Source organism: Gavia stellata, chromosome 5 (genome assembly GCF_030936135.1).
Source record: "Gavia stellata isolate bGavSte3 chromosome 5, bGavSte3.hap2, whole genome shotgun sequence".
In the NCBI taxonomy this organism is placed as follows: domain Eukaryota; kingdom Metazoa; phylum Chordata; class Aves; order Gaviiformes; family Gaviidae; genus Gavia; species Gavia stellata.
The window spans coordinates 53,580,684-53,597,910 of NC_082598.1; the positions used below are offsets into that span (position 1 = coordinate 53,580,684).

The window sequence follows — 17,227 nt, forward strand, 5'->3', positions numbered from 1 at the left end:
AAGTACAGGCTAATAGAGCTCACAGAAATTCATCAGGATTTACTCCAGCGTACAGGACAGCATCTGGCCCGCTGGTCTTATTTTCTTGCTTTTTATGTGCAACGCACAATAGCATTCCAAACACTGACACATCGTCTTTATGTAAAGGGAACTGTAATTCATCAAACCTGGAAACTTTTTATGTGTAGACTTCACTTTGCATTCAGAAGTCAAGAGCGAATTTCGTTCCCTTGTAGTGTGGCAATCTCAAAGGTTAAAGGCACAGGGATGGAGTTTGTGATTATTTCTGAACTGACTCCAGGATGACTGAGCCCCCTGAGCGCACCTGCTGACAAGGCAGCAGTTTTACCTGCTGTGGCAAAACAGTTCGGTTCACCAGGGGTTTTGTTTCTGGGGGTCATCGTTGCTTTTTAGCACTGGAAAAAAAAGCCAGGTTACTTATTTAAATACTGCCTCTGAGAAAATGAATTAGATTTCATTTTCATTTTTCAGAGATGATATGTCCCTCCTGTCTCCCAAACCTATTAGTTTGTAGTGATCCTATTACTGTAGATGTTGTCCAGTTTCCAAGTACTACATACTATCTATCTGGGTTTTGCCCACATATCTTTTTTTCTACACCCTAAAGAAGAAACAAAATGGGAAGTTTTATAATTCCTTAAAATAAAGCAACAGGCTGAGTGGTTGGCGAAAATCCGACTAAACTCAGTTTGTTCTGGCAGGAGTAAGTGCTTAGCGTCCCATTTAAAAAAAGTGCTGACTTTTTTAAAAATCCAATTTTCTGACAAGTAACATAGCTATTGAGAAAAAAAGCCAAGCTGCCAAGTGGGTGCTGTGACTGGTGCTGAGCATGGAAAACCCACAGTCATTTTTCTCTGTTGAGAGCAACTCTTGTCATTTAGGTCTAGGCTTTAAGAAAGCTTTGCCATATCCCATACCCATGTCCCTTTAGCAGCCGTGGAAAGGGAGGGATCACACTTACAGTTTAGTACCATTCCTAATGAGTACTTCCAATTGATTTAATTGTGAGGGGTTCTTGCTTTTTTTGCTTTGGTTTTTTGCATAACACCTGCCACATCAAGGTCTTGGTCTGCGCTTCGTGGTCCTACCTGTTACAGTGACAGAAATAATATAATAATTTAGAGCAAACACAAGGAACTTTGTTGTTCTTCTCTGAGAGGGTGTGTTTCCAGCAGCCCACGTGGGTAGCAGGTGCCGGGGGGCATCCTGTACCAGGGCATGGCTCGATACTTCATCCCAGGATGCCCTTGAGACAAAAAAGCTGGAGCAACACTGTTTGTGACCGCTTGTGCTTTGTGCCTTCCTCCATCCCAGTGAGATGGTTGAAGATGGGATCTACGGTCTTCCTGGTGTCCCCAGGTCTACTCTTGTGGTGGACAGAAAAACTAACTTCTGCTAATTAACTGCTGTAATGGCCAAGGTGGCCTCGTGACTGGGTCGTTGCTCAGTAGCTCTTAGAGCTGTGCCAGTGCTCCTTGAAGCAGAAACCATCCTGTCTTCTGCCAGTCCTCCTCTCTCAATCCTGGAGAGTTTGTAGCCACTGGACCAAGTGTTCTTCCTGAAGGCGCTCTTTTCCCCTCTCTCTTTGCCTATGAAAATGCATACATTTTTTCCCCAGACTTTCCCTTTAAGTAGTGATTTTCTGTGGAAGAGAAAAAAGACGAGAGCTATAATGAACCTTGCACTTGGTAGTAGATGCTTGCTGCATTTCCCAGACAGCTACAACCGCTACAGGCTCACTAGAAAAGCACAGATTAATACCTTTGGGCCCATGCCTGAATCAAGTATATGGAAAGTGTCTGGAAATAACTTTCTAGACTTTATTGTGGAAGAGTTTGTTTTTAACTGTATTCTTTCTTGTGCAAAGACTGAAACATCCAAAGTTATTATTTCAGGAAAGTAAGCCACAAATTTATTACAAAATGTCGCTTTATGCTAAACAGTAATGTTTTCCTTCAGTGCAAAACATTTATTCTAATGGGTACAAATATTATACCAAAACCAAGCATTAACCAAGAGTTTATCGATGCTTTGACATTCAGGAAGCGTTCTCTCTCCTGACCTGTTCGTACCTCTGACAGAAAAGTTTGCTGCAGGTCAAATGCTGCCAGTCAAATTTGAAACCAAGAAAAAAATACAGTAAGTTGTAAGTAAAGACTTTGAGCCAAGAAACCGGGGTGCACAATTAAGTCTGTGCAAGCAAGGAGAACCCCATTGGCCTTGACAGAGCAAGAAGTGTAGGCGAAGCTGTTGCCCCCGTGAATCCACATGCAAAATTGGGGAAGGAGATTAAATGCTAGGGACATTTATTTCGGTCTGTATGAAGAGTTTGCTAAATTACAGTTTGGTCTCTACCTTTTCACATATTGTTTTTCCTAATTCCTCTTCCAATGAATTTTGCTTTTTGAGGGACTGCGTCCCAGCCATGGGTATGAAGTTCTCTGTTCAAAATACTGAAGTTACAAGAGGTTGGTTTGTCTGAATTTTCATCTGCAGTAGCTGAACATCAGAAAAATACAATGCAGAAAGTAGAAATAGTTGGTAATTGGATTGATTCCAGTCAGGGAGTGGAAACAAAGGGCCATGTAACCTTACCTGGCTGCTCACAGAGCTCAAGGAGCAAAATACACAGATTTGAAATGAAAAAAAAAAACCCAACCCCACTCAATGTAAACAATTCACATGAACACATCATTCAGCATGCTTATGAAATCAGTTCATCCAACAATTTTGATTAACCAATTTGTTTTAGAAATTGTAATCAGTTTATGATTCAAGAAAGGGCTAAATTCCTTAAAATAAAATAAATTGTTCATAGGAAATCGTTTGACCAGTTCTAGCAAGAGGAAACCAGGTTAAGGCCCTTCACATAGTATTCTGCCGCCTGAAAACCCATAACAGAAATGTGTTTTTCATTTTCTTAATGTAATTTAATAAGGAACTTTTCATCATTAAGTATTGTAATTCCATGTACTTTATGATGCCATTACATATATTTACACAAATTAAGTTATTTGATATAACTGCATTATTGTTCAGGATGCATTTTTAAAATGGGCAAAATAGAAAGCAACAATGCTAAAATGACATTACAAAATGTTACAGCAAAATTCCAATGTAATATAACTATTGTTCGATCACTATATGAGAGTATAAAAGAGAATAAATCAATTTTAAAAATTAAGGCTAATCTCTGTTCTTGGCTTTCACTGATGTTAATCAAAAATAATGGCCCTGAAGCCACATCTTGGAAGTCTAATAATACATTGCAGGGCTGAAAAAATGGAATTCTGTTTAAATGACAAAAGAAGAAAGCTGGGACTTTTGAAATAGCTTTGCATAAATGCCACTGTATGTTTTTCTTCTTTAAATTGTCTAACATGAAAAGCAGTAATTTATTTACAAAATAAATGATAAGGGACCTTACCTAATGGGTTTTGAGTTCGTCTTGGACATACGTTCATGCTGCAGTGGGGTTGTGGCAGTCCTGCTCTGCATTACCAAACCGGTAATTTCCACTGGACCTCCCAGGAATAACAAAGGAAGCAAATTATTTTAAACTCAAGTTTTGATCATTTCTGTCAGCCCAGATGGCAAAAATATTTGGGATTACATGAAATGCATATGACTTCAGGGTATCTCTGCCATGCTGCTGAGTACATTGATCTCATGCTACAGCTGCACAAACGGTTTGACTTTAGCATCAGTTCACAGTACAGCCACTGGCAAAGCTGGTATAGACACTAGAAAGGGCAGATTTGAAGCTGTGCTTCCATATCTTTGGAAAAAAAATTCTTATTTTTTATTACTATGTAATGATCATTATTAAAATTAATGTAGGCATGTGGGTTCTAACTGTGGAAGTAGTGGCTGAGGTTCCTAAGACCAAATCTATATTTTGAAATTATTAGGCATGGGATTTTCAAGGAAGGTGATAGGAAGCTGCTCTGAGTAATTTTGCTAGTTTTGGAGTGCTGATATGCGTTTGGTTCTTGTGAGCCCTAGTTTTGACTCTTAGCGGTGTTGAGTACGTAACAAACATCCCCGTTCTAATTAAGAATGTGTTACCTACCCCTTTGGAAGTTGGGTTGGGTTGGGGTGGCCAGGAGTGTTTTCTGTCAAAACTTTTCCAAAAATGACAAAAAAATTTCCACAAAGTGGGAACCTCCCACGGGAAAATCACACAATCACAGAATGACAGGGGTTGGAAGGGACGCCTGGAGATCATCTAGTCCAACCCCCCCCCCCCCGCCAGAGCAGGATCACCTAGAGCAGATTGCACAGGAATGCGTCCAGGCGAGTTTTTAATATCTCCAGAGAAGGAGACTTCTCGACCTCTCTGGGCAGCTTGTTCCAGTGCTCTACCACCCTCAAAGTAAAGAAGTTCCTCCTCATGTTTAGGTGGAACTTCCTGTGACCAAGTTTGTGCCTGTTATCTTTCGTCCTGTCACTGGGCACCACTGAAAAAAGACTGGCCCCATCCTCCTGGCACCCACCCCTTACATATTTATAAGCATTAATAAGATCCCCCCCTCAGTCTTTGCTTCTCCAGACTAAAAAGACCCAAGTCCTTCAGCCTTTCCTCATACAAAAGATGTTCCAGTCCCCTAATCATCTTCGTAGCCCTTTGCTGTACCCTCTCCAGCAGTTCCCTGTCCTTCTTGAACTGGGGAGCCCAGAACTGGACACAGTACTCCAGATGTGGCTTCACCAGGGCAGAGTAGAGGGGGAGGATAACCTCCCTCAACGTGCTTGCCACACTCTTCTTGATGCACCCCAGGATGCCATTGGCCTTCTTGGCCCCAAGGGCACATTGGTGGCTCATGGTCATCCTGTTGTCCACCAGGACTCCTGGGTCCCTTTCCAGAGAGCTGCTCTCCAGCAGGTCAGCCCCTCACCTGTACTGATGTATGGGATTATTCCGCCCCAGGTGCAGTACCCTACACTTGCCTGTGTTGAATTTCATAAGGTTCCACTCTGCCCAACTTGCCTGTCCAGGTCACGCCAAATGGCAGCGCAGCCTTCCAGTGTGTCCGCCACATGCTTTGAGATGACGCCCAGAATGAGCTGTTGCATCATCTTTCCAGGGATGGAGGTGAGGCTGACTGGCCTATAGTTTCCTGGGTCTTCCTTCTTGCCCTTTTTGAAGACTGGGGTGACATTGGCTTTCCTGCAGTCCTCAGGCACTTTGCCTGTTCTCCAGGACCTTTCAAAGATGATGGAGAGTGGCCCAGCAATGACTTCTGCCAGCTCCCTCAGCACTCACGGGTGCATCCCATCAGCACCCACGGACTTGTGGGTGTCCAGTTTACTTAACTGGTCTCTAACTTGATCCTCCTCAATCAAGGGAAAGTCTTCCTTCTTCCAGACTTTCTCTGTTACCTCCGAAGTATGGGACTCCTGAGGGCTGGCTGGAGCGGTAAATACTGAAGCAAAGAAGGCATTCAGTATCTCTGCCTTCTCTGCATCATCTGTCACCATGGCACCTGTCTCATTCAACAGCGGGCCCACATTTTCTCTAGTTTTCCTTTTGCCTCCGATGTACTTGAAGAAACTCTTCCTTTTGACCTTGACATCCCTTGCCAGGTTTAATTCCAAGGAGGCCTTGGCTTTCCTCGTTTCACCCCTGCATACTCTGACAGCATTCTTGTAATCTTCCCAAGTGGTCAGTCCCTTCTTCCACATACTGTAAACTTCCTTTTTCCACTTGAGCTTTTTCAGAAGCTCCTTGCTCAACCGTGCAGGTCTCCTGCTTCCCTTGCCTGATATCTTGCTCTTGGGGATGCACCGATCCTGAGCTTGGAGGAAGTGGGACTTGAGTATCACCCAGCTCTCTTGAGCCCCCCTCCCCTCTAGAGCCCTAACCCATGCGATTTCTCCAAGCAGTTCCTTGAGGAGATCAAAGTCAGCCGTCCTGAAGTCCAAGGTTGCAATCCTACTTGTTTTGTGCATACTGCACATGATCCTAAACTCTGTCTTCTCATGATCGCTACAGCCAAGGCTGTCCCAACCTTAATGTCCTCCACCAGTCCCTCTTTGTTTGTCAGTACTGGGTCCAGTAGTACACCTCCACCACCTGAGTCAGAAAGTTATCATCAATACACCGGAGGAACCTCCTGGACTGTACGCGCCTGGCTGTGTAGCCTTCCCAGCAGGTACCAGGGTGATTGAAGTCCCCCATGAGAACCAAGGCCTATGAGTGAGGCGACTCTCAGCTGTCTGTAGAAGGCCTCATCAGCTTCCCCACCCTGACCAGAGGGCCTGTAATAAACACCCACAACAGAGTCTCCCATGTTAGCTTGCCCCTTAATTCTTACCCACGAGCTCTCAACTTGCTCTTCATCCGCCCCCAGGGAGAGCTCGATACCTTCCAGTTGCTCTCTCACATAAAGAGCCGCTCCACCACCTCCCCTTGCTGGCCTCTCTTTCCTAAAAAGAACATAGCCACCCGTGACAGCGTTCCAGTCGTGTGAGCTATCCCACCATGTCTCAGTATTTGCCATGAGATCGTGGCCCTGCGACCGCACAGAGGTCTCCAATTCTTCCTGTTTATTCCCTATGCTGCGTGCATTGGTGTATAAGCATTTCAGGGAGGGAGTTGTGCGTGGAATTTTCACCCTTGAAGGATGGTAGGCCTTCTGCTTCTCAAAAATACTAGCACACTGCCTCACAAGTGCTGAGCTACTACTACCCAGGCGCCTCTCTAGCAAGCCCAGTTACCTCCCCGTCCCCCTTCAAATCTAGTTTAAAGCTCTCTCAATGAGCCCTGCTAACTCTTGTCCTAGAACCCTCTTCTCGCTCTGAGACAGGCTTTTCCTGTCTGTTACCAGCAGGTCTGGTGTCTGGTAAATCACAAAAATAAAAATGCCAAGGTTAACAGTCAAATGTTGCCTTCACACAGACCGATTTACTTTCTTGAGAGGCCACGGTGCGTTTTGGGGATGTATGGAAAGGCTTCTTCACAGTGGTAGGAATGGCCTCACCAGCACTGCGTCCTGGGGGAAAACTGGGAGCATCCGCGTTGCGGAGCTTTGCTGAAATCCACATCGCGATGGCTGCGTGTTCCCCTTTCCACCGGGCTTGCTGCGCGGGAAGGAGACACGGAAGGAGGGAGGTGAATGCGGGAGGTTTCTGCCGAGCAAGTTGTAACCGCCCGTCTCGCCTTTTCACAGGTTCAAAGGACCATCGCGAAACAGATTCAGATGGTGAAGCAGATTGGAAAAGGTCGCTATGGAGAAGTCTGGATGGGAAAGTGGCGTGGCGAAAAGGTAGCCGTGAAAGTGTTTTTTACCACAGAGGAGGCCAGCTGGTTCAGAGAAACGGAAATCTACCAGACTGTCCTGATGAGGCATGAAAATATTCTCGGTGAGTGAAACAGAAGAGAATTATTTGATAGTGTGCAGGTTAAGTTTAATAATTTTGTATTTGCTGTTGTCTGATGCCCTTTCCTATGTGCTTTGTTACCTGCTCTGCTCTGCAATTAGCCACCCAGCACTTTTGAAAAGAAAGATGTTTCGAGGATTACTGAAACATAAATAAAAAAGTTAAAAAATAATGGGGTTTGGGGGCTGTTGCTCCAAACACCACACCTCTGTTTCTGCCACCTGTATGTCCATATCTGGGCTTTCTGAAAATATGTTAAAGGCTAGAGGTGAGGCACAGTTGCATGGAAGTAAGATGAAAGAAATTAAATATGTTATTAAAATAAAACTCTTGAAGTGGCTGACAGTCCAGAGTTCTGAGCAGTCAAAAAACACCTTGAGAAGTATTCATCGGAGAATCTTTTTTTTTGCAGGATTCATTGCCGCAGACATTAAAGGTACAGGATCTTGGACCCAGCTGTATCTCATCACTGACTACCATGAGAACGGCTCACTTTATGATTATCTAAAATCTACTACCTTGGACACAAAAGCCATGCTAAAACTGGCTTACTCTTCCGTCAGTGGCTTGTGCCACCTGCACACTGAGATCTTCAGTACTCAGGGCAAACCCGCTATTGCCCACCGTGACCTAAAAAGTAAGAATATCCTGGTGAAGAAGAATGGCACCTGCTGCATAGCAGATTTGGGCTTGGCTGTTAAATTTATCAGGTGAGTAGAAGTGAGGAGGGTGAGGGAAGGTTGATGAATCGGACGCAAACGCTGGTTTCGTTGTTGATTGAGCAACGTGTAAGCACCTGCAATGTATGCGCATACCTTTCAGGCTATGCTTACCTGTATGTGAGGTGGGGCTACCTGTGTGGGTGAGCATGTCGAGTAAACGCATATTGCAGGTGTATAAATAGCCGCTTATTTGTTGCATTTGCATAAAGGTTCAGTTTTCATCAATTCACCCTCAATAGCAACCTGAGTATTGCTGCCACATGCTAAAAGGACGTAGCCCTGACAGGTTGAAGTCATGTCCATAAACTTGTCACTGAAGCTTTCAGCTTCTCTGATCCCAAGATAATTCACTCACAACTTATAGAGAATGCTACTAATCACTTGCACAAGTTACTAATTGGGATTTATTGAAAAGCACCCTATTTGGGCTGACTTTTGTTCCATTTCCTACAAATCAAATTGCTGAAGTACAGATTTGATTTTTGAAATGGCTTTTAAATTTGATTTTTAAAAAATGGTTGTGTTTTTGAACAGCTTAGAGCAGACAAGTAGGACTTACGCACTCCGGGGATTCGTGAAGGAGTCATTGCTGTCGACAGCTCCGTTCCAAAGGAGCTTGAGCTCTCGGCACTGGTCCTTGGGGTGGAGACGTGTGTTACAAAGCCTCTGATTTTTCTTTGCACAGAAATGTGGCCATAGACTGAAGGTCTCAGTTGCAGAGGTCAGCTTTGAAACCGTGAGCTCCCTGAAGCATCAAAAAAAATTTTAAGAATTCTGTACAAATCTTGAACTGAAATGATTCAGAGTGTAAGGAAAGGCAGTTTTCATGTGCTCTTCTCACCATTCACTTACCTACTTGGTTTCTTGGTGAGGCTTTTCCTTCATCAACCTGACCTTTCTTTAGGAGACGAGAAAAGAATATTTTTACTTTGAGGAACAGGGGCCCGGAAAACAACAACTTGGAAATACACTGTTTGCTGTAAAAGATTCAGGGAAGAAGTTCACCCTTTGCAGGTACACCTTGCCTGACAAGTACAGAGCAGCACGCTGCTTAGGTATGAACCCAGAAGAACTGGGAACTACAAAGTGTTGCTATAAAAGAAGGTGAACTATCTATTTGTCACAGTCCAAATGGAATTTACATTATATACTCGGCTTGTTTTCATACTGAATCCTTCCTTAGACAGCATTTCTCAGGCAATGACCAGGAACAGAAAAAAGTAGTTGAAAGGGGTGTGCTCTGCTGAAGCTAATGAGTTTGGTCTTGTTCTCTGCATTTCTCATTTTATTCGAAATATTGCCAGATGGTTCAGGTCACTAGATTTGTTACATTCTTGGGAGATACACAGAAATGCCACCAGTGTAGGTATGATTTAACGACTGCGTAGGCGACTGGTTGTACCTCAGGCTCGGCTTTTTTTTGTCATTTTCATAACTGTAGGTAAAAAAAAATTGCTGTATGTGAAGAAAATTACAGAAGAAGTTGTATAATTATTCTGTGTGATTTTGTTGTATCCATCACATTTAAAATGTTTACATTTTGAAGGTGGGGAAAGGGAGACAGACCTTTCTAAGCAAACCACAATACATGCCACGTATTAAACTTCTAAAAACATGAAACCTGATACAGCTGAATTTGAGTCGATAAGAAAAAAATTAATCCAGTCACATAATTAATGGGAATTTGCTTCCTGTTAGATATACGTTGTCTCTTCTGGTCAATGTGTGAGGCGTGACACATTTGGTTGGATTTTTTTACACATGTACATCTGTGTGTTTACATACCTTGATGTGAAAAGGTTGGGATCAAATATAATGCATGCACAAAAAGTAGTTAGACTCCTCTTCCTTGCAGATCTGATTTGCTGCAGCTAAGTGATACTGCCCCAGCTATTTAGTGTCCTCCATTAATTGCTAAGACTAAAGCATTAGGTGGTGGAGTATGTTAAGAAAACAGCGTTTAATGAAGATTTGATGGTTATCACCAGCACTAGATCTCGGGCTAATGCTAATGAAATCTCACAAATGTTCCAGCATCCCTGTTGAGTCTTATCTCCATTGTGGTTCTGCATTTGAATGCTTAATATAGCCTCAGGCGGGTCCGCCTTTTAAGGAGGGTTGCCTTCACACTAAGAGGCTTTCTTTGTAAGAATTGTTTCATTAAGATTACGCATTACTTTTGACCTTGTTTGAGAGTGGATGTGATGTGAATTTACTACTACTTCCATCTAAATTGCTTTCTTTTCAAGCCACTTTATTGCATGTGTGATGCCCTTTTTTTCCCCTTCTTTTTCTTTTAGTGATACAAACGAGGTAGACATACCTCCAAATACCCGTGTAGGAACAAAACGCTATATGCCTCCTGAGGTGCTGGATGAAAGCTTGAACAGAAATCACTTTCAGTCCTACATCATGGCTGATATGTACAGTTTTGGACTCATCCTTTGGGAGATAGCAAGGAGATGTGTTTCAGGAGGTAAAGAGCTGGGAGATCGCATTTAATTGTGTCAGTGAACCCCATTTATAACCCAAATCTTCCATTACATCCTTTTCTCTGGGTAGTTGTTTTTACTGTAATAGACAAATGTGGATAAACCATACAGGTAACTCTCCTAATACCCGTTCTCTTGTTGAAACTTATTTTAAAGCATCAGTCAGTGCTATTTCAACAGCAAAGATTTAGACTGTATTTTAATAGCTTGTTTGAAGGCAGCGGCTGCCTGCACTGAAGAAGGAATATGGAACTCATTTGGGCGCCTTTTCCAACAGCAATACATTTTTGCTGAACTGGGGGTATTCAGCTACTTTAGCAGAAAGAAAATAGTGATTTCTTTGTTTTGTTAGAGTTAAATAGAAGGAGGAGGACAAACAATTTGGGGGTATGCTGTGCCACTATTTAAAATAAATAATCTATTTATAAGACACATAGAAAAAAAACAGAGGGAAGCAGCACTTATTACATCGTTGTCATACCAGTGATTTGCCTCATCTCCTTCTGATATCAGGCATTCAAGCGTGAGGACAGCAAAGATAAAGCAATGCAGCAGCTGCAGACGCAGGGCATAGATCCATCCCTGTGCGCGTAGGCTGTGTGTGCTTTCTGCACATAGAGCTCAGTGTAGTGCAGAAATGATGGGTGTTATTACCTCTATTTTGCCACTGAGGAAAGTTAAACGCAGAGAAATGACTTGGCAGCGGTTTCCTGCCATATTGGTGGCAAGTAAGAGTAGAGCATGTCCCTCTCGGGACTGTGCTACTTTCACCAGACTTTATGGGTCTTTAAAGCCTGCAGTATTGTGCTGAATGCTCGCTCCATGCTTACCCTGGAGGAGCTGAATTTCACTGATGAGCAATGTGATCCCTATGTTTACAAACTGGTAAAGTGTATTGCAATGATGCAATGTAAAATCTGCAATATTGTTGTCATCGTTGCTCTGCACAAAGAATGGTACCTTGCCGTGTTCTGCAAAGGCACAGAAATGCCCTTTAATATATACCAGGTCCACTGATAAGAAGGAGACCTAATTCAAGGTTAATTCTCTGCCAGATTACTCTGATATGGGCCCTATGCTAATAGTTCTTTCTGTGATAACTTCCTGGAGATTGTGGGACTGGACAGCAGTGATAGGAACTGTCTCACTTGGCAAGTAACTACACTTTCAGATTGAGATACCTGGCCAGTCTTTACACGGCAATGGCTACCTTGGAGCTTGACTGTGGAACGAACTTCTAGGGCAGGGAAGTCACAGAAGCACAGAATCACTAAGGTTGGAAAAGACCTGTAAGATCATCAAGTCCAACCATAAAAAAAAAAAAAAAAAAAAAAAGGAGAAGTACATCGGACATCTAACTGTTAAACAGTATGGTCAATCTGTTATAAAATGAGAGGGGAAGAGGGTAGTGGAAGGTGTCTTCTGCAAGTGACAGGCAACTTACTCCTTCTTTCAGGAATAGTTGAGGAATACCAGCTTCCATACCACGACCTTGTGCCCAGCGACCCCTCGTATGAGGACATGCGGGAGATTGTGTGCATCAAGAGACTACGCCCTTCGTTTCCCAACAGATGGAGCAGTGATGAGGTATTGTCCCTCTTAAAATGCAGCCTGTGTTTTTAATTGGAGCGAGTGAGTGAGGGTGACCCAATTCTGCATTGTTTTGAGTGAGGAGGGACTTTGCCACTGGTGCTAGCACCCGTCACGGTGTAACAGGGCTCGGGAAGGAGCGCGACCTTCTCAGATACCACCCCCCTCCCCAAAGGTCTCAGAGCCCCAGGGCCCATAGCCTATGATATTTGCAAGCAGGTTCCTCATGTGCTGTCTACCAGATCCCACAGCGATAGCAGGCTGTGCTCAGACCTTCTTAGTCTGTTTTCCTCTTGCACTCATTTTGCTTTCTGCTCCCGGCATTAATAGCATTAAATCAGTGGCTAGCTTAAAATTTTGAAAGAGAAATTATTATGTAGTGTATAGTGCAGTGGCAGCAAACTTGGTGTGCTGGCAGCTACTTCAGCATGTACTGATGTGTGGGCTGTAATTCCAACCTTTTTCCTTTTTTTTTTTTTTTAAAGAAGGAAATAATCTTCTGTCTCTTTGAAATGAAATGAGCGTACAGCTTTTCCATGATCACAGGTGTGCAGGCTTGGAAGCACGATTTTACCGTGATTTTACACTAACATCAGTGCAAGATATTAAGTTTCACTCTTACGGTATTCGTATGTGACAGTACTGACCACAGTAGCTGGGCTGCACCGAGGAGCACCAATTGTTCACCCCTTTACATCTTACAGAAAACAGTGCTCATGTACCTCTTCACATTTTAGCAGAGGGCTACAGGTGTGGCCTTTCAGAGCAGATGTAGGATCCAGAAAATGCTTTCCAGAATAAAACGAGGAGGTGGGAGGGCTGGGGGAGAATCTGAACTCTCCTTGCTGAGCATCTGTAACGAAGCAAAGCTGTGCTCGTGGCATCGGAGACAAACAATTGGGGTACCGCAGGCAAACCTGCTGACTGCTCGGAAGATGCTATGGAGGAGGGGTCATTAATCGTGTTAATTGGTACAGTTTAATGCTGTGAAGTTTTCTGCAGTCAGAGAAGACAGCTGCCATTTGGGAATAGCAGTGTGTAGATGAATATTGTGCAGGTAGATGAAAGATTTAGGTGGCATGAGATGCAGCCAGTTTGGGAATGTGAGGGCAAAATTAAACAACCTCCCTGGGAGGCTCGAGGACTTGTGCAACAGCCAGCGTGGGAAGATCTAACCGAGACCCACCTGCCTCATCCCCTCCCTAGCCAAATCCCTCTGAGCCTTCAGACCAGGAGCGGAAACACTGGAGGAAGCGCTGTTAGTCTCGATCCCGGGAAGGGCTTTTGTGTGGTGGCATGCAGTGTGTGTTTGGTCTGCTACCACACGTATCGAGGACTGGGGAGGCTCGTTGAAATAACTGTTCTTGATTAATTGGTTAGCGTCATCGGTAATCCCACTTCAGGCATTCTGGCGATGAGAGGCAAACTTGTTAGTGCATAAAACCTTGTCTGTCACCAAAACACGTTTATAAAAATGCACATTAATCTGAAATGTATTAGGCTGCTCTGGGCACTGCTGGTGGTAGTTAAGCTTAATGCTTTTCAGGGTCTGCACTGTTTCTGGGCTGGGAGCCTCATGAAAACCGAGAGCAAGTTGGATGAGATGGAAAACTTTTCTTTTCCTAGTTGTAGCAAGCAAATCTTGAGGCAGCGTAAATCCATAGGCTGACAGGGTCATCACCCAGCTGCAGTGGCTTACGTGGTGCTTTATGTTTGGAAGAAGGTGGTAGACGCAGAGCAGGGATGTATGCTCCTTTTCCAGGATGGCAAAGGCCATGCTGAGATGCTGTCAGTAAGAGAGTTGCTGCTGGGAGCCGGAGGAGGGTCTGGCTATGTTTCGGAAGCGAGCAGGGGATGGAGTGGGACAGGGCAGAGCCGACCCTGGTGCTCGCAGGCGGCTTTCCGGCGGGGCGGCTGGGCAGGAGCCGTGGGTGCGTGCTCACGCTGGGCTGTACCCCGGGGGCCGGTCGCTGGCGGAGGAAAGCGAATTCCACTGGATTTGTACAGCAAAGGGCTCGCTGTACGGAGCCACGCTTGTGCGGGCCAGGCTGTGCGGGTTTGGGGAAGGGGAAATAACAAAAGGGCTTTTGTGGAGCGTACAGCCGAGTCTAGGCTATAACTTGTCATAGATTATAAGAGTAATTGCCATGTTTGGAGAACTCTCCTTAATATATAGAAAACCAAAGCTCTTGAAAAGCAATACCAGCCAGCGTGTTGTCTTTTTTTTGGCTGCCCTTAGGAAAGACCTTTTCCCTTCAGTTTTTTGCCATTGCCACCAACTGCAGTCTCCTCTTCCACTGACCCAGGTGGGACTTTCTCTCCCGTTTCTCTCCGCAGTGCCTACGGCAGATGGGGAAGCTGATGATGGAGTGCTGGGCTCACAACCCTGCCTCCCGGCTCACAGCCCTGCGGGTCAAGAAAACACTTGCCAAAATGTCAGAGTCGCAGGACATTAAGCTCTGACTTGGCCAGAGGCAGCTCTCGTGAAGGCCCGTGGAAACGGACTTTCTCGTGCGGGCAGAAGTCCTGAAGAGGTATCGAAAGTCTTTGTTAATAAGTACCTTGAATGCAGTCGTGCTTAAGAGCAGCTGTAAGTTTATTTGACAGCTTTTGAGGAGACTATCCTTTGCAAAAATCAGCTGAATTTTGACATACAAGATTGGAAGAGGCTTGTCTGCCCTTGTTTACACGGGGAAATAACAGTTTTAGTAACTGGTTTAAGATTATGCATGTTGCTTTCCATGAAAGCCACTTATTATTTTATTATTATTATTATTGTTATTATTATTATTTTGATTGTTTAAAAAGATACTGCTTTAAATTTTATGAAAATAAAACTTTTGGTTAGAAGTAAAAAAGATGTATATTGTTACATTAAAAAAAATTGGAAGAAACTGTGCTGAAAATGAAAGCAAAACGACTTTTTCATTTATAAAGATATTATTGCACTCCGGCGTTTAAAAAAAACGGAGAGTGGGTCTCTGCAGCTCAGAAGAGCTGTAATGGAAACGGTCTTAAAAGCTGCTTACCTGCGGAGACGACTTTCCGTAGCCCTGCGCGTGTGAGCGGTTCTCTCAGTATAGAGATGGAGCCCAATTACATCCCTGCCATCGTTAGCACGGCGGCCGGGTTCCTGGGGGTGGCCTGTCCCAGCGGAGGTCGTCCTTCATTTAAGATAATCGGGAGCCGGATGAATATGGTTCGGTGCCACTTGTTTGAAGAAGCTTTTCGTGTTTCCAGGAAATCTGATGGGTATGGTACCAGGATGATAAACAAGTGCCCCTTTTCTCAGCTTTTTTATTTTTTTTTTTAATTTCCCCCCACTGCAAAATGAAGAGTTTTGTGTGTGAGTGGAAATGAAGTACATGTTTGGATCCGCTGGTAAATTTGAAACTGCTGTGACCTACATACGCAACCACTGGGTAAGAGGAAGTTCCTTGTGAGAAAAAATTATTAACTTGCTCTTTCATCTGAGTGCAAGTGAGCTATCCATCTACAACCACAGTTGGAAAAAAATAATAATCTATGTTCCTTTTTTTAAGGGAAAGTGAAAACCTCAAAAATTCCCATTTTTGGGGTGGCAGTAATTTTTCTGTAAGCGTAAGGAGACCTGGTGCCTCCTAGCCGCCACAGGAAGCTGACAGGGAAGAAGCCTGGGACTCGGGTGGGCAGAGGGAGCCGGGCATCGCGGCCGGCAGCGGGCAGGTGCCTCAAGCGCTTCTGCTGTGGTGAGAGGCACCACAAACTGAACAACTTGGCTCAAGCTTCATCTGCCTTACTATTTTGGGTGGCCTTCCAGCAGCCTCGAAGCCTCCGGGAGCCATCGTGCTGTAGTGACAGGCTCTGCAGCCAAGTCGGGGCTGCGTAGCATCGTGGCTCCATTCCCACCAAGAGGAGCTTTTAGGGGAGATGAGCATTGGGAAACGTATTTACCGTCTTTCCCCATTCCTTCTTCCTGGGGCTGCAGCAGTTGCTGTGATACTAAAACTACAGAAGGGGAAATGAGAGGTGAAATATTCCCCATGAAGTATTTTCTTTGGAAAGGTCTCTGTTCTTCATCACAGTATCAAAGCTGAGCTGTATGGGAGCTGTATGTACCGGTTTACCCTTCTTTACCCTTCTTTTATTTATTTTTTTAATTTTTTTTGCCTGCCTATGTCCTCTTTCACTAGATGGTGTTCAGTTTAATTTTGAAATAAGTCCTTACAAATGCTGCTTTGATTATGCTAAGCCTATTTCAGAACTGAAATAATTACCATGCTGGATTTAGCCTCAGCATTTCTGTAATGCTTCTTTTTTTCCCTTTTTGGACAAAACTGATTTATTTGTGGTAGGTAGGTATATAATTGGGGTTTAGCTTCATGGCTCCCTGAAGGTATTTCTAGTTGGAAAAATTACCATTTTATACTTTCCAGCTAACGGAGAAAAATGCGCGGGTTCAAGAGAACCAGCAAGACCTCCATGATTATAGGTGTTAAAAAGTTTAATCAGAGGATTTTTGTTAATCAGAGTGCTTTTTCCACAGTGCAGTTTCCCTGCCTGTACCCAAAAATACCGAGCAATACAAAAAGAAAACCCCTGAGAGTTAAATCGCCCCAAGAGGGGCGATGCTGGTTTCCCCTGTCCTCGATAAACAGTGTGCTGGCGTGGCTGAGAGCAGAGTTTGCTCCTCTCCTTGGCTGCCTTGGCTTGAAGATATGTGGCCCAAAATGAGGAGAACAGCCCAGCCTCTCTTCTCCTTTTTGTCTTAGTGAATAGAGCCACGGGGTTTCTACTGACTCCTTTTGCCTTCATGCCCCTTCATAAAAACCAGCACAGCCCCGAGGAACTGGAGTTTCTCAGCTCCGATGAAGCGGATGGGACCGATGCCTTTGGCAGCGGTTGGGGCAGGCTCGGTGAATCCCACCTCCCAGCCCGGTCCCTGTGGGTCCTGGGTAAGCAGTCATGCAGCAGGGATGCCTCTTCCCTGCCGTGTTTGGGTGTGTTTCATGTCTGCTTTCCTCAAATAGATTTTTTTTT

General features: G+C 44.3%; 1 protein-coding gene across 1 annotated transcript in view; it reads left to right on the top strand.

Annotated features, from left to right (window-relative positions):
* The window catches only part of BMPR1B (bone morphogenetic protein receptor type 1B), a 32,840-nt gene extending 18,169 nt beyond the window's left edge, over positions 1-14,671 (top strand). Inside the window, exons 6-10 of the mRNA XM_059817366.1 lie at positions 7,194-7,386; positions 7,817-8,114; positions 10,427-10,602; positions 12,075-12,205; positions 14,546-14,671. Coding sequence (XP_059673349.1) covers positions 7,194-7,386; positions 7,817-8,114; positions 10,427-10,602; positions 12,075-12,205; positions 14,546-14,671 — 924 coding nt within the window. The remainder of the gene's footprint in view (positions 1-7,193; positions 7,387-7,816; positions 8,115-10,426; positions 10,603-12,074; positions 12,206-14,545) is intronic.
* The last annotated feature ends 2,556 nt before the right edge of the window (positions 14,672-17,227 follow it).